Source organism: Panicum virgatum, chromosome 1N, assembly GCF_016808335.1.
Source record: "Panicum virgatum strain AP13 chromosome 1N, P.virgatum_v5, whole genome shotgun sequence".
Classification (NCBI taxonomy): Eukaryota; Viridiplantae; Streptophyta; class Magnoliopsida; order Poales; family Poaceae; genus Panicum; species Panicum virgatum.
This window is the reverse complement of record NC_053145.1, coordinates 1,590,948-1,610,716: the sequence shown is the minus strand read 5'-3', so window position 1 is coordinate 1,610,716 and position 19,769 is coordinate 1,590,948. Positions and strand designations below refer to the sequence as shown.

Sequence of the window (19,769 nt, the reverse complement as noted above, 5' to 3'; positions counted from 1 at the left end):
AGATCAGCACGTAGTACGGTAGTAATAGACCTCGATCTGTGTTCAGCCACGAGGGAGTCGTCTCCTTGTTGCCGTCGAGCACCGCCGCCGGCGCCGGCGACCGCCCGCGGACGGACGACGCATGACAAAGCTAAGCCAGTTACTAGAATGGATGATCTCTTGGGTGTCACACGCAGGCATGGACAGACACTACAGCTGGGATAATAGCGTTCGGAGACGTAGGCGACTGAATGCAGACAGACAGGAGTACTAGATAGATAGATAGATACAAGTAGGTGGTGTGCCTCTATGACTCTATCTACTACTCGTATCTAGAGTATCTAGTTTTTTTTAAAAAAAAAATCTAGAGTATCGATCTAGTATGTAAATCTACATCGGTGAACCAAATGAAGCCCAAATCTACATCGGTGAACCAAATGAAGCCCTTCGGGAGCCTCTAGCTGTTTGGCCAGTCCTATCGTGCCGCGTACTGTGCAAGTCGTGGAGAGTCTCGCCACGCGGCAGCCTCCGGCCGTTCGCGTCGACCCTACGCCGCTATATGCGGCAGAAATAAAGGAGGCCCACGCGGGGACCTGAGCGTCGTCGTTGTCCGCAGACCCAACCGTCTCCGTCATCTTCATCGCGCCTTGCCTCACCTCGTGGTCGTCGCCTCGCACGCTGTCGCCTCCTCCGTATCGCAACGCCGTCGGCAGCCTCCTCTGAGACGATCCTCCTCCCCCGGTGGCCATGAAGAAGGGCACAATGTTGTGCCCATGGTGGAGGCGGCAGATTCATGGCCTGGTGGTTCCTCCGGCCCAGCGCCACGCACAGGGTCTTCTTCCTCTTCCAACCAGCGCAACGCAAACGCCAAACTCCATCCACCCAGTATCGAGCCGCCGGCGCCATCGGCCGTCTTGCCCCCGCGTCGCGGAGCCCCGCCCCACCCCCCCTCAACCGCTCCGGGCCCTCGGCAGTCGGCCGCCGGCGGATCCGCGCGCTCGGCGCTGCCCGCCGCCGCGGGGACCTGCAGGGCTGCAGCCGGCCTCCGGCCTCCATCGGCCACCGCCTCGGCCCTGGGTACCCGCCGGCCGCGCTGGCCACGGGCGGTTCCCGCACGGTGCGCGGCGTGCGCCGCCCCCCGCCGGCCGCCGCTGCGGTCGCCTGCAGGCCTCCTCGCCCCCCTGCAGGTCTTTTCGTGACCTGGCTTCGCCACTTACCATGGAGGTGGGTGGATAAAGGAGCCGCCCATGGCCGCCATTAGCACCGCCGTGAGCAGCTCACCGCGGAGCTCCACTCCCCAACCCTCCTCCGCCCGAGATAGCCCTCGAAATCGGTCCCCCACCTCACCCCGAAGCTTTCCAACCAGTCCTCGCCACCCCTCCTTCACCGGAGCACCGCCGCCGCGGAGCTCCACCACCGCCGGCTGCCCTGCTCCATCGAACCACCGCCTCCGAGCACTTCCCTGAGCCCCGAGACCACCCATAGGTGCGCCTCGACGCCCTCTCCCTTTTCCCCCGCATCTCCCTTGCCTCCGGCGAGCAAACACGCCGGAAACCCGGCCGCCGTCGGTCCTCTGTTCTGTCCAGACCCGCCAGGGACCTCCAATTAGAAGAACCAAAACTTCCAGGGGCCTAGATACAAGAGTTCGTTTCCTTTTTCTTTTGTTTTCAAAAACAGCAAATTTGTAAATTCCATATAAAATCGTAGAAAAATCAGAAAAATTCAAACTAATATGTTTTGGAATCCTTAGATCAAAACCTACAACTTTTGTTACATCCACTTTTGTATTTGACAAATAGTTTTATCTCTATATTAAATATTAGTTTTATCCACCTTTGTATGTATCTCAAGTTATACTCACTATATTTAGCTTATTTTTGGACAGTGTGCTAAACCCTATATGGATAGCTTACTGTAAAAATTTGGGGGCATTTTGAAAACTCTATATATAGGTTTCATTAGATCTTGGTTTATGCTTGTGTTAAATAGAATTAAATCCACAGGGTTCTATACTAGTTTTATTGAGCTGAAATTTTTACTACAGACTTATATTTGTTTATATATCCTATAAAAAATTTTTGGGAATGTTTAGTAATATATAACTAGTCCTTTAGATTTATTCATGAGTAAATTTTGTAAATCAAAAGCCCTAGTTTATTTTATTAGAAAAATCTCATATTTTTATTAGAGATTGGTTTTCATTACATGAACATGCCTGCAAAATTTTAGCTACTGAAACTGAGTAGTTTACTATGTAGATTTTTAGTTAGATAAATGCCTAAGAAAGGAATCTAAATTCCTATGCTTGCTGTATAGCTCAATAAATTAGGAAAACTTTACTAAAAGCTCATCTTAAGGAATCCAATCCCCAGTTAAAAGATCATTACCAGCACTTACATTCCCTAGCCTGGAGAATTATTTTTGTGTAGAAATGCTTTTTCTGTACTAATATAAAAGAAAAGCAACACACCCAGCTCTTTTATGAGTTAGTATAGATAAAATTACTACTCTATAAATGACTGCCCAGGAAATATTAATTGAAAAATTCCCCATACCAACTCACTTTATGTTGGACTACAACTTTATCGTGAAGGAAAAATAATAACACCTAAATCGTTGAACAACTCGGAACTGTGCATTCCTACATATGCATTGTTGCATTTCATTTAGGTATGATAGATGTACCACGTGAAGGATGTGACGTTGAAGCCGAGCCAGAAGACGGTGAATGGTGGACACATCTAGAAGATGGATGGATGGATCCCGATGTGCATGACCGAAGGAAGATGCTCGCCAAGCAGTTGTTCTCTAACTAACACTGACCTAGTGTTAATCCCAGGCAATCCCCGGTGCATCAATCCCAGTATTTTAAATGCTATTCAAATTATGTTCCTATTATATATATGTACATTTACGTTTACAGGAGTTGACTGGAATCTTAGATGCATGATCCTAGGTACCCAGGTACTAGTTACTAGAAGTTAAGTGCGAGTAGATGCCCTGCTAATTAGGACCGGTAAAAGTCGAGTGGTTTCCTGCCACTCGCGAGATGATAGGTTCTCTACTACGTACTGCAGAATATAAGGTCTACGGGCGGGGTGTTTCTGGATGAGACCCCGTCTGTTTAGTGCAGAAAATGCTAAGGCCACAGTGTGTGGTAGTAGTGGTTAAGCGTTTGAACGTACTAGACACATGCCGAGAATATGGTAATCGGTAAGCTTAAGTACTAGATTGAACCGAGGCCGGAACATACCTCCCCACTGTCTTGACTTTGGTCTCATCTGGGATGACGGGTGCAGAGCCGGGCTCTGTAGTCGAGGGCGGTGGGCATGTTCCGTGAAGCGGAAATTGAAGGGAAAAGTTGCACGTGTGACTTTGGTAGTAACCACGTGACGTGTGTTTAGGTCTGCCTGGCCAGGTTAACAAAATCGATTCGAATCGTTCCGCCGCTCACGGACAATGAGACTGCTTAACCCTTTTGCCACATAGAGTAAGAAGTGAAAGATGGTGATGATGATGAATATGGTGGGTTGGATGATGAAAGATAATTGTTTTCCACCATGTATGCTATTATATAGATGCTCACCTAGAATGTTTAATTGAGCTAGAACCTGAAAGGTAAAATCTGAAATTAAGGATATACTCTTACTGCTTTTTGGCAAAACAAACCCCTCAAGCCAAAAGTCTTGCATGTCTAGATAAAGGGCTAAGTATACCCTTAGTCGGGTAAGCCTTGCTGAGTATTAGTATACTCAGTCTTGCTTGTGGCTTTATTTTTCAGGTGGTACATCTGAGGGTGTGGACGATGTCATGTACAGGCTTCATCATGATGTCTTATTTCGTCGCTAGACTATCATTCGTTTTCCGTCACTCTGAATTCTGTTATACTTTTATAAATTCAAACTTGGTTTGTAATAATAATTCAATTTCATACTCTGTGCTGTAAAATTTTTGGAATGTTGCATTCTCTGGACTGCTTTGTCGATCCTGTTTCAAGTGGTTTAATCGGGATTTTACCCGACAGCACTGCCGGATTACTCTGTTTTAAGTGCGTGTTAACCCTGATTGTCGTTTTGATGATGGTTAGCGCACTTAGGCCGGATTAATTTAGGCGGGGCTGCCACAATAATTACCTTTGATGAAGATAAATTAGCCATTTGTGATCTTAGCTGACTAAGAATCATGTGATCACTGTGTTCCACTAATATTTATTCTTATTGCACTTCCTATCTTTTATTTTATGTTGTTATTATGTTTATTTTGATTTCTCTATTTCCATGTGCCTTCTATTCCCGTGTCATCTATTCCTGGCAAAGGTTAATGCTTCGCTAGAGAGATTAGTTGTCAGGATGTCCTTGAGGGCCTTCAACATTAGTTAAAGCCTATCGATTTCCAGAGACATTTTTTTTCCTTTTCGTCAGCTAATGTTCTTCTTAACCAGGATTGCCTTTCTTCAAATCTCAAGATCTGTTTGCAGTAGTCTAAAGTATTTTTTAAGGTTATTCTCATCATTTAATAAAAAAATCCATTACAAAAATTGCCATGATATAAAAAGTAGCTTCAAATTTAGAATTTGCATAATCTTTTAAATTATTCGATATCAGTAATCAGTAGCTTAGTCCTCCAAGTTCTGTCCAGCAATAGGGCAAGCTATTTTGATAAAAGCTGCAGATTCAATTAGTCTTCTTGGTTGCCTTTAAATTTTACACAAAATGTTTGTGTTCCATTTTGCAGATTTGCTCATGGGTTGACAAACTGAGATAGAGGTATATGATCTATAATGTTGCATTCCTGCTTTGGATTTCTTTGCCAAGTAGTGATACTAAGAATTTCAAACTGACCATGGACTCTGTGATAGCCTTGGGTTTTATTATTATGCCCAGTTACAAGGCCATATGAAAATGCTGAAATTCAGTTTGAAAAGCCGTGAAAATGTCAAGCTGTATTTGTTTTTTTTTCTAGACTAAAACCTCTAGCCATGAACTTGGTTAGATGGGGCTCAACACAAATGAAGTGTGACCTTTGGTGCCATGTGGTGAGGGAAGGATCCAACATCCAATGCCGTCATTTAACTTTTCTCTCTTCTAACATGCTTCTTCCTTGGGTTTCACTGAATAATCACCTACACCTGGATCTGTTGTCTGGTAAGAATCTTTTGCCGATTTGGGATTTTAGCTACATTGTAAAAAGTACAAAAGAGTGATTTTTTTCTGAAATATTGTTCTCACCCTTCAATAAACAAAATCCGTTGTAAAAATTGCCCTGATACAAAGAGGTAGCTTTGAATTTGCACAATCTGTTAGATTATTCAATCAATGTCAATAATTAGCTTAGTCATTCATTTCTGTTCAGTAATAAACCAGGCTATTTTTGTAAAAGCTGCAATTCAATTAGCATTTTTGGTCGTCTTCAAATTTTACACAAATCCCGTGTTCTATTTTGCAGATTTCCTCATACTTTAGCCAACTGAGCTAGAGGTATATAATTTATATTCTTGCATTCATGATCTAGATTTATTTGCCAAGCAGTGACACTAAATCTCAATGCCTGTGCAGAATTTCAAATTCCCTATGGACTCTGCGATACCTTCATTGTTTCTTATCGTGTCCAGTTAGCAAGCATTTGAAAATGATCAGTTTGCAGTTTTATATTACTCCCTGAGAATCTTAAGCTGTATTTTGTTTTCCCTTTTGGCTAGACTTCTGTCCATGAACTGGTTAGCTGGGGCTCAACACAAGATAAGTATGACCTTTGGTGCCATATTAGGGGTGATGGAAGGAGTCAGTTCCGTAGATTTCTATCTTTTAGCATAGTACTTCCTTCGGATTCACTGAACAGTGACCTATGCCTTAATCTTTTGTCTTGGTAATTTTTTTGTCCAATTGGGATTCCATGTTATAAAAAGTATACTAACCTTGATCCTGACTCCCAGAGTAATATGTGCAGGAGAACTATGCCTGGATCACTCACATGATCAACAACATACTACATGTACAATCTTCAATTACCCTTTCTTATGGACATTCAGCTACATAGGGCCATTCTAATAAATAACAATTTGTGTTCTTTGCTCAGATACACAAGTATCGTGTTGTATGATGATGATGTTGCTCCTCCATGTCTTCAACCCATGATGTTGTTACAACCTTTAAAAATGATTGTGCAGATATGAAACTATGTAAATGCATGATTAGTGCAACAAAATCCATACTGGCATGCACGACTGCTCTACGGGCGCGGCGTTAGCGCGCCGCCTTCCTAGTATCATATATTCATCCCTGTGGGTGCTGAGGATTCAGCCCAAGTCCAGAAGCCAGTGACTGGCGGCCTACCTAGCAACGATGATGCGCCGGGTCTCTGAACTAATTGACCCAGAGAGTGGTGATTGGGATCGGCAGTTAATTAAGTCGATTTTCTGGGAGGATGACGTGATTCGCATCTTGCGTATCCCAGTTAAGCAAGATATGGAGGATTAGCTAGCCTGGCATTATGACAAGAAGGGGATATTTTCAGTGAAATCAGCCTATCATGTGTTGGATGATGGCAGGACACGAGATAGATGTCGCCAGCGTGGGGAAGGCAGTGGAAGCACAACATCACCAAAGGCACCTGAGTTTAGTTGGAAAAGAATATGGCAGCTAAGATGTCCACCAAAAATTCGTCACTTTTTATGGAGATTTACCCACAACAGTTTGCCGTTGAGAATGAACATTGCTAGAAGAGGGATGGAAATTGACACTAGATGCCCTGTCTGTTGGAGGTTGGATGAGGATGGTGGCCATTGTTTTCTACGCTGCAAATATGTCAAGGAGTGCTGGAAAGCAATGAACTTGGAAGGAATCAGGATCAGGCTGAGCACTTTGTCGGGTGCAGAACAGGTCTCAGATTGCATCCTGTCTCTAAAAGAGGAAGAGAAGATGGCAACGATTGGCCTGCTCTGGTCATGGTGGAATGCTCGGAACAAAGCTAATGCTGGAGAGCAGAGAAGATCCACTGATGAGGTGACTTTTAGTGCACGTATGGCTATGATATCCACTGCAAATGTCAAGGGACCTAGGCCAGTATCTGGGGGCCGAGCTTGCAGTTGGGATGCACCACCAGAAGGTATTTGGAAAATAAACATAGATGGTGGCTTTTGTGAGGAAAACAAAAGGGGTGCCTGGCGCTTTGTGGTGCGGGACTCTGAAGGAAAGGCGGCTATGGCAGGTGCTGGATGTATGGAAGTTGTTGCAGATGCACTATGTGCTGAAGCACATGCATGCGTCGAAGCTCTGAAAGCGGTTGCTGAAGTGGGAATGCAGAGCATTTTGTTGGAGACAGACTCGCAATTATTGGTGAAAGCTCTGAAGTCGAAGGAGCATGATCAAGCACTCGGTGGAGTACTCTTCAGAGAGGCAAAGTTTCTTATTGCAACCTTGTTTAATTCAGTTAGTGTAAAATTCGCCACTCGTTGTAACTATGCTGCTCATGAGATAGCTAAGTTTGGTCGTTACCGGGACCCGGAACATCCAGCTGTTTGGATGGATCCCCTCCCTGACTTTGTAAACTTGGCTTTGGCTTGCGATCTGGCTGAGCCTGGGGTTAATATATAAAGCAGTGAGTTGCATGATCAAAAAACAATGATGCAGCCCATCATCAGGTTGTAGCCTGCCTGAAGGCTGTTCCATCTCTGTACTCAGATCATCCATCCTTCAAGTTGTAGCCATCACTTTCTGTTGTGCCTGTTCCTTTTCGTCACTGTTGGGCTGGGAGCGCTGACGCGTGGCCATTGCATCACCAAAGATCTCACACCAGCTAATCGATCTCTTCCTGGTTCCAACAACCTCTTGCAAAAAGCTAAATCTCACTCGAGTGATTTGGAGGCTCTCCTCACTCAAATTTTTTTCCCATCTATACCTTCTTCTCCAACTGCTGTGAGCAACTCCGGCGAGGTTAGGGTTCGGGTTAGGGTTTCGGATTGCTGGGAGGGGCGACGGCTGCCGGAGGGGCTGGCGCGGGCGCGCTAGGGGGGGGGGGCTGGGCGGCGGGTGGTGTGTCGGTGTGGAAGGGGAGAAGATGAAGGGAGGTAGAAGATGAAGGAGAGTCTTTGGATTTTAATCTAGTGGTCCAAAAAATTGAGTGATAAGAGGTGATATTTCACTAAGTGAGGGATAGACACTCCTTGCGTTTGCTGTGCTCCCAATGAGAAGGGACCAGAAAGGCCCTGTCCCCCTGCCCATTTCAACCAACTAGGTCAGCCAAAACAAAAGATTCACATTCATACCCCTTTCAGATCCTCGGTTCGATATCTACGAATGTTCATCTTCTAATGCTGGTGTCTGTTCTGTTCAGAGTCAAAGAACTGCAAACTTCAGAATTTTTTGGTGCCCGGAGTTCTGAACGGCGGTTCACCTACTACCATGTGCAGTCTGCAGGACGAAAAGGTGAACAACGGTTTGTCTGAGCAGTTACGTTCCGAAAGGTTTGCCCCCAATCCTCGGCGAGGGGCCCGGCGGCATGTTACGGTGCGCGGCGAGCGTGTTCCGGCTCGACGCCGTGCGTCGCGCGGTTCGGCGCCAGCGTGCGCGATGCGGGGCCGGGGCAACGTACGCGTGCTCATCGCGACGCCGTCGCGGGCTCGCGGCCGCGCGGTTCGGCCTCGGCGTCAGCTCCGACGACGCCCGCGTGCTCCGTGCCGTTGGTCGTCGCTGGCATCTCTGGGAGCGCCGTCACGCTGAGCTCGGCAAGTGCCGGCCATGCAGCGCCAGCGAGTGCGTGGCGCGGCATGATGGTTCGCGCCGTGTTCCGTCGCGAGAGCGTGGCTCAACGGCCACCTCCGGCGCCGGCTGCGCTAGGGGGCAGCTCGCACTCTTCTCGCCCTGGCATTGTGCGCATGCTCACGGTGACGAACCACGCCGCCTGTCCAGGCGAACGGCGGCCCAGCGCACAAGGACCGTGGAGACCTGACGCTGCTGCAAGTACTCACGTCGATCCTGACCGTAGGAGGCTGATCCAACGGCCTGGAAAGGCCAAGGGGTGGACGGCATTTCATTTACCGTCCACCCCCGGACGGGGACTCAATCACCGTCCTCCACGGAGTCCGGCATCCGTCGTCGCGCGCAGCTCAGCGGAGGCGCCCGGGAGCGCCGGTTGCCGTTCTGCGTGCCCGGAGACCGGAACCACACGTTCCCGCACTCGCCCAGCCGGTACGGCGTGCCGGCGCGTCGTGAATGATGGGAGTCCCCGCCCGCTCAACGGAGCCATACGACCATACCGCCCGCCCGGCGTGGCGCGCCACTGGCTCCTGCGTGTACGTGGCGCGGGACGCTCCAGCCCTGCGACGGCGAGGGAGCTCTTCGACGGGGTCGCCGGAGTGACAGTCGCGGCCGTCCGGCGCCATCCGTGTGCGTCGCGCGGGACGGTCGAGCTCCCCGACGATGCATGGCAACGGGCTCTTGGACGAGGCCGCTGAATGACGGTCGCGGCCATCCGGCGCAGGGCGGTGTCGCGCGCGCGGACGGGTGCCGAGGAGATGATGGAGGCCTTGAAGCCATGTGCCGGCACTGTAAACGATTGGGAATGGCGACGGTTACCGTCCACCCCCGGACGGTGAATGGAATGCCGACCACCCCGAGTCGGACATCGCCGCCGGGGATCGTCGAGGAGAACCGCGCCACGGCGACCTCCACCGCACCTGCCACATTGAGGAACTTCCGGTCTCATGCAAGAGAACGTCAGTGAGGAACTTGATCCTTGTCCTGTTGTCCAAACAAATTTCGCTGCTCTCGCGTCCCTGACGGAGTTGTCAACTGACACAACATGCTGCTGCAATTTCTTTTTGCCCTTAGATTATGCAGGTTGCCTTGTTACCATGGGCAGGTGACAATTACATTACGTCCACAACAAACCGCTCAAGATTCATATCAACTCTAACAAATCTGTATATTGTTCAGAACTTCAGATGCATCAGTGTATCACAACACTTCTGAATTTCTGAATATTCTGAAACTCTATCTACCTTGCCCCACAATTGCGACAGTGCAGACTGCAGAATATGGAATGTCTATGTGTCAGATCATAGCATTGCAACTACCAGGTGCACAAACCTCTCAGTCTGTCTATGTGTCAAGCACTGTAAGTGGGTACTAATTCTGCCGCTTCTGCCGCAATGCAGGTTTTTGTTTCGTTCATGTTCATGCACTCAGTAAGAGCATTCCAGATTTATTTAGTGCAAATCTCAGAATTCAGTTTGGTATTTTGTTCCAAAAAGAATTCAGTTTGGTATTTTGTTTACAATTTCGTCATAGTACTTATGAATCTAGATGTATAGCTCAGGCTTGAACATGTACAAATTTCAGAAAGAGCCACTCCCTCCGTCTAGATGGATAACAAAGCCTATGAATCTGGAAAAGACAAAATGACTAGTAATTTGGGACGGAGTACAATTGGAGAATAAGTGCCTTTGTTCCTCTGAAATTATTTTTCACCATCTCACAATTTTGCTTAAGCATATTCCTCAGTCTTTACATAGCAGCATAGCGCTACGTGCCCATGTATCTGTTTGGATCGAATCTTGTGCATGTTGTTCAGATGTGCCACATGTACGTGCCCATCTAGTAAGTAACAACTGAATTACCTCCAGAAACAAATTCTGCATGTTGTTCAGAGGTGCCACAACAATTTTCTGAACATTGTGGAGTTCTGTGTAGGTTGCCTCACAATTGCTACAGTGCAGCTGGCGTATCTGGCGTCATCTGTTTGTAAAATGCTGAGTCCGGACTTATTTCCTTAATCTAAAAGAAATCTGTTTGTGGAAAAAAAAAGACAGATAACTCATCTGTCATCAATATTGCAGATTTGCATGTTCTTATTTCTTAACAGATTAGACACCAGAATATGTATATATGTATAGCCAAATCCATGGAATTAGGGGAACAATTGAGGAAAACATGGTCACGCCTTTCTTGCAACTGACCTACCCATAACAACCTTTACAACAACTAGTAAGTTGGCCCGCGCGGCACGAGCGTGCGGTATATGATATTAAATAAAATTTCAATATAATAAACTTAGTGATATGACTCATTTTAATGTATGAAAGAATTACAAGTAGCTGAAATTGTTCGAGTGCTTGTACTTAGTTGGAAGCATGAATATTTTAAACATGAACTTAATCTTTTTCCAATGTGGAACTAAAATACCACCTTGTATAATTGTTGTGGCAATATATATAGGACCCTTATACAGCTCAAACTCCACCTCATTTTTCTCACAGAGGAGCATATAGTTCTTTTTTTAGTAGTAGCATGTTTAAAACGATGTACTTTCATCATACTATATTGCGAAAAATAGTCCTGTGTCTTGACCTAGTATGGATATGGATGTACCAATGTAGAGGTCACAAATAAAGATCTTGACAAATTAAAGATTCAGAAAGATATCTCACTCCACTAACCTACACATTTTTAGAAAACAGGAGTATATGCATTCTGATTTTTAAGTGTTCGCATAAACATTTCCAAACAGCCTATAATCCGCTGTGAAGCTGCCATTGTTTTCATGCATCAAGAGCTGTGAAGCTGACAAGCCTAGAGAGCTGAAAGCCAGAGAAGGGTGACCTACCTTCAGTCTGGTATACAAGGGAAAAAAATCACACAAATAGTAGCACAGTTTGCCTTTCTAAGAAGCAACGGGATCAGATCACAGGGTACAAAGCTGATCCAAAAAAATAGTAGTAAATTGTGATAGGTTTCTGCAAATGATTTTTTGGCAAGGAAATGATAAACTGAGGTCAAATAAATTATTATCTTGTACAAAAAGAAATACTCTCTTGAACTGAATAACAAAAAGAAAATTTATATTGTTCAGTACTGTACAAGAAAGAGGATTATAAAGAAAGAGAGAGAGAACACTCACTAAAGAGAGAGAGAACCACAGAAAACAAATGTCCTCCTCGAGCTTGCAACATCTACGGCATGATGTTCATGTCCTCACCTTGACGTTCTTCAGCCACCTTACAAACCTTGAGAGTACCCGTTGGCATGTGGACAGACCTTGATCATCATTTGCCATGCATAGTATGCATCCAGAACCATGTTTTCAAATCGTCTAGTCGGACCTAGTCGCCATGGGACCGATCAGACGACTAGTCGCGATTAGTCGTCGATCAGGCCGATTAGTCGAGCCTAGTCGATCCCTAGTCGTCTTATAGTCGTCATATGTGTCCCATGACCGATATGATATATATGCTATATATTACTTAATGTCAAGCAAGCATGAAGGCAACAATGACGGTCGATTTTTGACTTAATGTGAGATGATTTGTGAACTGTCCAGAACTCTATATTCCTGTCCCATAGTCCATATTCGAGCATGAGCAGGCAGACAGTAAAGCAGGGGAGGGGAGAGCACAGAGAAGAAGCATGAGCAGACAGTAAAGCAGGGGAGGGGAGAGCACAGAGAAGAAGCATGACATTTACCGTCGGAGGAAGAGGAGGTCATCTTCAAGTGCTGCTGCTGGTGGCAGCCTTGCGGAACGCCGGCGCCCAAGGCCTGGCGGAGGTGGAGGCGGAGGCGGGAAGCGGAAGGAAGAGGGTCGCCGGCCGCCGGGTCCTGCCGCGACAGCAGCAGCAGGCCGCAGCTGCGCCGGCAGACGTGCAGCAGGCGGCGGCGGTCCACGGCGCGGCGCGATTTTGGCGCGGATTTGGCGATTTGGCGGGCGAACGGCGCTCGTGGTCTGGAGCGGGCGGACGGCTCGTGGTGAGCTGGGAGCTGCTCTATCTCTTCTATATACCAAAAACCTAATGGGCCACCTCACCAGCCCACTACCGGCCGAGGCCCATATAACTCAAACAGCCCACAAAAAAACCCCAAGTCTGATTGTTTTTCAACCTGATCGGTGCGACTAATCGCGATTAGTCGGACGACTAGAAAACTAGTCGCTCAGACCTACTCGGTGTCCCTTATCGAGGTCCCCGGACCGATAAGCCCGACTAATCGCGATTAGTCGGACGACTAGATAACATGGATCCAGAATAGTAGGAACATTAGCTACCCTCTAGACCATGAAATTTACAGCAACATTAGCTATACATGAGATGCTGTGTTTGCACTGCTCCATTTTATGCAACCAGCATTGTTATTTTTCAGACAAACAGAGTGAGCACATCGCAGGTTACATTGGAAGAGTAACTATAACTGCAGCTTTCTTTATGGCAGACTATAGTTGAACTTATATTTTGGGCTAAACTAACTTTTGATTCTCATTATCATCTTGAAGAATAGCTTTTAGCACAAACCAATTGCTGCTTGTAACAGTCAATGTTGTAAGCTTTGCATTTTCTGAGAAGAACAAGTCGATAATTGCATAAATATAAGAAAAGAAAGTAGTACCATCATGGGGTTATTTGTCATAGCCCACACTTCAACAGGAGCCCGTGCTAACGCTACGGGTGCATTTCAGACATACAAAAAATAACATATGATTCATAGTTCAAAATAAGAAATATATATTTCACACAAAGAATATGTAACATAGAGTTATCATGTTGATGACACAACCGCATTTATAGAGAAAAATCAAATTTATTACCTGTGCTAACGCTATGGTGACATCATATAATCACCCAACTAAACCAAAAGTTGATATTTCTTATGGTAATCGGCCAACTTGTAAGATGCAAATGATATATATAAAATACGCAAGCTACTTGCCTGTGCTAACGATACAGTGATGCAAGATAATTAGCTGTATACCATCTGGTATTCGGATACAAAAGCTCACCCTAAAGAACTCATACACATGGTATTCGGATACTACTGATCAGCAATAATTTTGTTCAGTCCTGCAAGAAAGCTTCCAAGAACTGCAACAAGATAGAGCAAACAAGATAGTAAGGAAAGATCAATTATAAGAAATAGTAGCTTGCCCGTGCTAATGCTTCATCCATGGTAACCTTGTTCCCTGGAAAAAACTGAATGCAGAAAAGTCAGCTCTTCCCATCCCAACTCATAATTTGCTCAGACCCACCCGAAGAATGTAGCAACCCACAGGGAATACTAAAATGACTCTATTTGAAAGTAGTAATCTAGGCTTGAAACTGCAAAAAATGGATGCGCAGAGGGAAGGGTTCAGGTAGTATATATCAATGTTTGCTCCATTATAACATGGCAAAATCTACAGTTTCACAATTATTCCAGCTGTGGATTGGCAATGGTCACATATATTGAGAAGAGAAAATGAAAATGCTTACATCAATATCACTTGTTGGCAGATAGAGCCCTGTTATAATGGAGCAAACTCAAGAGAATGTGAACAGCTGCCATTTTGAGCCATACTGCCTTGGGCCTTGACAGAAGAAGAAATGACCACTGTGAATGTACCACTGACATAAAACTTAGCCTAATTTAGCATCCATCAGTCAGAATTACCTCAATAAACTTCTGCAGGTTGGGTCTGCCCTTTTTGATGTCGTAGTTCTTAATGTTTTGAAAGAATATCTGAAACCTTCCGATAAATGGCACATATGCTATGTCCACCTGCAAGGAATCACGACAATACCACATGTCAACTGTGGTCCACAACTCTATCAAAGAATTGACTTTGAACCAAACTGCAGGGAGGAATTGTTCCTTGTGTTCAGTCACATACCAGACTGAAATGACCGAGGAGGAATGGTCCGTCGTTATATTTCCCCTAGGCCTCTTCTATTTTATCCAGAGCAGCAACTGGAATCAAGGATCCGCATGTGAAAATTAGCATATTATACAACATAAAAACATTTTCAAACAAGTCAAACACGCGAACTATTTTGTTACCAGTTTCGTCGGACACATCTTCCTTAGAGACTATAGATGAGTATTGCTATGTTAAAAGCATCGGTAAAAGCAAGCAGCGCCTCAGCGAACTGCTTCTTTGCAGGATCCTGCGAAGAGAATTCAGACATTAACGAACCTACAAAACTACTGCAAGCATAACGGGGATCTTAATCCAATATATGTCATACATCAGGAAGCAATAAGGGCCTTCGAAATTGCTATCAATGTAAAATGTAAATAACCAAATCCAAGCTCTCTCCTTTTCACCTGGTTGTTGTGCTCTAGGGAAGGACGAACAGATTAACCAAGCACACCTTGTTCTCTGGATCATCCTTCTCCTTGTACCATGCTGGCCTGTCAGCAACATCGATTGCAACTATCTTGATGTTGTCCTGCAAACCCTGCACAGAAGAAGGGAACAGAAAAATGATTTATCTTCATTTTTTTCATCACGACACAAGAACTCCCCGCTACACGAAGACTGCTTCAACAAATCAAAGAACAGTGGATATGGTGGTACCTTGTAGTCCTGGCAATCCAAGCTCGCTGCGCGTACGGGCAGTGGTACGCAACATACAACCTTCACGGGTCCGAAAAAAATGGATTAAAATTTTGCATCCTGATCTGTTTCTGCGCACAAGAGGAACTGTGGAAACAAAGCCTACCTGGTTGTACCGTCGAAGAGGGGCGGGGGCTCGGAGGCGGAGATCCGGGGAGACGGGAGCACTTCCTTGACGGAGCCGCGGAGGCTGTCGGCGGTCGCACAACGCGCCCGGCCGAGCCGTGCTGGCCTCGCGGCCCATGAGCTTCCCGCCGCCGGCTGCCGGAGCCGGACCAGCCTTCGCCCCGGTGCGCGACGCGCCCGCCCGAGCCGCACTTGGCCCACGGCCAGCGGCGCCCCCCGCCGCTCCCACGGCACGCGCCTGCTTGAGCCGCGGCCGCCGTCGCCACCGCGGCCTGAACGTCTCGGGCTCGCTCACCGCCACGGCGAAAAACCAGGTGATCGAGTGCACCGCGCTGAGGGAAACTCGCGATGCGTCCGCGATGATTACGGCGCCGATGATTACGGCGGGGAGGGACCGCGATGCGTCCGCGCGCCGCGCCGGGGAAACTCGCGATGATTACGGCGCTGAGGGCCCGCGATGATCACGACCAATGATAAAACAGGTAAAGGGCGGGTATGTGGAGGCGTGGTGAAAAAAAAATGGGAGTGGACGGGAGGCGGCGTCGGAATTGCACGGGGCCAGCGACGCCAATCCGTCTGCCTCCGTTTTTGGTCGAACAATTTTGCTTTCAGGTGGGCTAAAAGCGTTGGGTTGTGAGGTGGGTATGAGAGCTAGTCTTGGTGAGAAAAATTTCAATTTTTATGGATCTTTATAATATAGATACAGGTGTGCTAATCGAGTAAGACATGGTTTGCTTTCAGTTAATCCCACGGTTTCAGTGAACAAATCTGCTTTACGGAAGAGGTTAAGGGTAATTCAGAGAAGAGACAGGTGGGGCTGCGAGTGACTATATATACGGTGGTACTCGCACTGGCATTCATGATGCAACTGTCCTGCAATAGAAATGATTCTTCAGTTAGCAATAGCTTTCAGCTGATTCACTTCTCCCCCTCTGCTGAATCATTACCGGATTTCGTCACTGCCTTCAGAGGGGAGGTCACCTGGAAGCAAGAAAGGTAGCTTTTCTTCTCTCTGCTTATTGTTGCCACATATTACCTTGGCAGGACTCTAGACATCATCATCCAGGTGAATCACATGGAATTATTCACCTTTGCTTGTACATACAAGTTACAGTTACTTATAGACTGCTTCAGTTTAGAGTTCAGATATGAAGGTTCAGATGACTGGGCTGATTTTATTTCATTTCGCAAGTCTGATTCTGTTTGTGTTCATATATGTAGCAGCATAAAGTAGTGATGATACATGATACAGAGCACATGAACAGGTCCATCGGGTCAGATTGTACCCTTGCATGAATCATCCATGGCCTGAAGTTTCTTGCAGCCTTTCTTCACACCATGACATCAACAGATCCTATCCTGATTCCTGACTGTTCGTTCAAAAAAATAAAAAACCTGATTCCTGACAGCATGAAAGCGACACTCGCGCATGCTGCAACTGATGCTTACATTTACATGGCTTCTTGCTTCGATGTGCCCGTAGCCACTCCTAGGACTAGGTGATCACTGGTGCTCAGTGCCATGGAAGGTGGAGATCACCGGTGCATGGCTGCCGCTGCCGGCGATGGAGGCGCCAGCGTGGAGTCTGCGTTGAGGCCCCTTGTTGGTGCAGACGCCTGGGACTACTGCATCTACTGGAGGCTCTCTCCTGACCAGAGGTAGCTTCGTCATCTGACTGTGATCTTCCTCCCTATACTCAGACATTTCCTGGAAACGAACTGTGTGCAGGTTCTTGGAGATGACTGGGTTCTGCTGCAGTAGCGAGTTTGAGGCACAGATTTCTGCACTTGGTGAGCTGCCTTCATCAATCCCTCTGGATTCCTCATCTGCAGGGTAATTCACACACAGCCTTTCTTTCTAGCTGTTCTACTTCCCAAATCAATTCTTACTCAGGAAGCAAGGATAGATTGCAAGTTCTTTTTTTTTAAAAAAAACTAATCCTTGCTGTTTTGCATCGATCAGGATGCACGCCGAGGCAATGCTGTCCAACCAGCCGATCTGGCAGACCAGCTGCGTGTCAGAGCTCCCAGCAAGTTACTCCAGCGTAAGCACAGCTCGTATTCAACCTCCACTGACTAAGGCCTAAGCATCGAACTGCCTCCTGATCAACCATTGAACCCATGACATGATGCAGGAGCACGCATCCGGCGGCCCGAGGACGCGGCTGCTGGTGCCGGTCGCCGGCGGCCTCGTCGAGCTCTTCGCCGCCAGATACGTAAGCGACGACTGAACATAGGCCTTGATTTCTTGCCGCCATGTCTTTCGAAAAAAAAAAAGATTTCTTGCCGCCATCAGAAGTTCAGTACTTTTTTTTTTGTGGGGGCGATCAGTTTCAGTTAGGCTAAAGGTAGTTAGAGAGTTGTAAGAGCACACAGCTTCAGCGTGAGGCAGCGACGGCGGCCGAGATGTCGCGGGGAACCGCACGCAACAGCCACAGCCTTTGCATTTGGATGCGCAGGCGCACCCCAACACATGACACAGCTGACAGTGACTCTTCTTATAATGCCGGTGCGCCGCGGCGTGCGTGCGTGCGCAGATGGCGGAGGAGGAGCAGATGGCGGAGCTGGTCATGGCGCAGTGCGGGGTGCCGGCGAGGGCGGGCGACGGCGAGGGGAACGAGGGCGGCGTCGTGCACTCGTGGCCGGAGGCGCCGGGCTTCGCGTGGGACGGCGCCGCGGCGGACCCGCAGCGGATGTACGCGGCGGTGCCGTCGCTCAACCTGTTCGACGCCGCGGGCGACGTCGCGGCGGACTCGTTCCTGGCGGCGGCGCCGGGGGTGGTCGACGACGCGGCGGCGGCGGGGTGGCAGTACGCCGCGGCGGCCGGGAGCGAGCCGTCGGTGGTGGCGGTGCAGCAGGAGCAGCCGCAGCAGCTGCACGGCGCTGCCGCGCGCGCTGGAGGCGCGGACTCGGGGTCCGAAGGGAGCGACATCCAGGGGGACCCCGAGGACGACGGCGACGGCGACGCGCAGGGGCGGGGCGGCGGCGGCAAGCGGCAGCAGTGCAAGAACCTGGTGGCGGAGCGGAGGCGGAGGAAGAAGCTCAACGACCGGCTCTACAAGCTCAGGTCGCTCGTCCCGAACATCACCAAGGTTCGTATCGATCGCCATGGACGCATGCTTCTTTTTTAATGGATCATTATTGTTGGCGGCGAGGAATTGATGATCCTGGGCATTGAGCAGATGGATCGCGCGTCGATTCTTGGGGACGCGATCGACTACATCGTGGGGCTGCAGAATCAGGTGAAGGCGCTGCAGGACGAGCTGGAGGACCCGGCGGACGGCGTCCCCGACGTGCTCCTGGACCACCCGCCGCCGGCGAGCCTGGTGGGTCTGGAGAACGACGACTCGCCGCGCACGAGCCTGCACCAGCCGGCGGCGCCGCTGGCCGGGAGCAAGAGGCCCCGGGCGGCGGCGGAGGAGGACAAGGGGCACGACATGGAGCCGCAGGTGGAGGTGCGGCAGGTGGAGGCGAACGAGTTCTTCCTGCAGGTGCTGTGCGAGCACAAGCCCGGGCGCTTCGTCCGGCTCATGGACGCCGTCAACGCGCTGGGCCTCGAGGTCACCAACGTCAACGTCACCTCCTACAAGACCCTTGTCCTCAACGTCTTCCGCGTCGTCGTACGCATCACCTACCATCGATGATGCCGCCATTGATGATGCCGCGAGCTCAAGAACGTTGGCTTGTTGGTTGCAGAGACGGGACAACGAGGTGTCGGTGCAGGCGGACAGGGTGAGGGACTCGCTGCTGGAGGTGACGCGGGAGTCCTACGGCGTGTGGTCGTCGGCGCCGCCGGTGGGGAGCGGCGGCGCCGACGCCAAGCTCGAGGGCGTGGACGTCAAGCTCGAGGGCGTGGACGTCAAGCTCGACGGCGTCGATGCGCAGGCGCAGGCCGCGGTAGAGGACCACTACGGCAGCTACAACCATCTCCTCCAATACCTCGCTTGATCATTTTCTCTACCAGTCAATTGTTCATGTCCAACCAAGGGGATCAATCAATAAACGAGTCCCGTATAATTAACAGTGTTGATTAAAATGAGTTATTAATTGAAGCTTAATTTTCTGCTCCGATACTGATACGGAGCAGCATTGCTTCATTTTCTGCTCCTACACTGATTATAATGAGTATAGCTTTTGTTCAGAAACGGCCAAATAATAACGTGCTCAGAACAACTCCACCATCAAACCCTCTAAATTATCCTCATCTTAATTTTAGAGGGTTAAACTAAAAAAATGTACTCCACACTAGACCTTCTACACAATTCTTTATATATTTTCAAAAACTCAATCCTTTATTTCGGAAAAGCTTC

The 19,769-nt window shown here is 48.2% G+C and overlaps 2 protein-coding genes and 1 pseudogene across 12 annotated transcripts; 2 read left to right on the top strand and 1 right to left on the bottom strand.

Moving 5' to 3' along the window:
- Nucleotides 1-4,111: 4,111 nt before the first annotated feature.
- On the top strand, nucleotides 4,112-7,624 carry LOC120654462. 11 transcript variants are annotated; one of them, XR_005667068.1, is made up of 5 exons: nucleotides 4,112-4,745; nucleotides 4,942-5,123; nucleotides 5,425-5,456; nucleotides 5,535-5,844; nucleotides 5,926-6,195. XR_005667068.1 is itself a non-coding variant. In XM_039931997.1 (2 exons), the coding sequence occupies exon 2, from the start codon at nucleotides 6,684-6,686 to the stop codon at nucleotides 7,569-7,571; it is 888 nt and encodes a 295-aa protein (XP_039787931.1). In that variant the 5' UTR covers nucleotides 4,773-5,123; nucleotides 5,926-6,683; the 3' UTR covers nucleotides 7,572-7,624. The 11 variants fall into 11 exon arrangements, 1 of the variants encoding a protein (XP_039787931.1); XR_005667073.1 differs by lacking the exon at nucleotides 4,942-5,123; XR_005667067.1 differs by lacking the exon at nucleotides 4,112-4,745 and having other exon boundaries at nucleotides 4,778-5,123.
- A 5,818-nt stretch (nucleotides 7,625-13,442) lies between these two features.
- On the bottom strand, nucleotides 13,443-16,011 carry LOC120654461 (annotated as a pseudogene).
- Nucleotides 16,012-16,286: 275 nt separating this feature from the next.
- On the top strand, nucleotides 16,287-19,480 carry LOC120653895 (transcription factor TDR-like). The gene is made up of 7 exons (XM_039931571.1): nucleotides 16,287-17,118; nucleotides 17,189-17,293; nucleotides 17,423-17,503; nucleotides 17,582-17,675; nucleotides 17,997-18,551; nucleotides 18,642-19,079; nucleotides 19,156-19,480. Exons 1-7 carry the CDS (start codon nucleotides 16,982-16,984, stop codon nucleotides 19,405-19,407), a joined length of 1,662 nt encoding a protein of 553 aa, XP_039787505.1. The 5' UTR covers nucleotides 16,287-16,981; the 3' UTR covers nucleotides 19,408-19,480.
- The last annotated feature ends 289 nt before the right edge of the window (nucleotides 19,481-19,769 follow it).

Excerpts from the sequence above, each read along its gene's own strand:
- LOC120654462 (XM_039931997.1), top strand. The coding sequence starts at position 6,684 with ATGAACATTGCTAGAAGAGGGATGGAAATTGACACTAGATGCCCTGTC.
- LOC120653895 (XM_039931571.1), top strand. The coding sequence starts at position 16,982 with ATGGAAGGTGGAGATCACCGGTGCATGGCTGCCGCTGCCGGCGATGGA. Across the intron at positions 18,552-18,641 it reads TCGTCCCGAACATCACCAAG|ATGGATCGCGCGTCGATTCT; the intron begins GTTCGTATCGAT and ends GGCATTGAGCAG. Across the intron at positions 19,080-19,155 it reads TCAACGTCTTCCGCGTCGTC|AGACGGGACAACGAGGTGTC; the intron begins GTACGCATCACC and ends TGTTGGTTGCAG.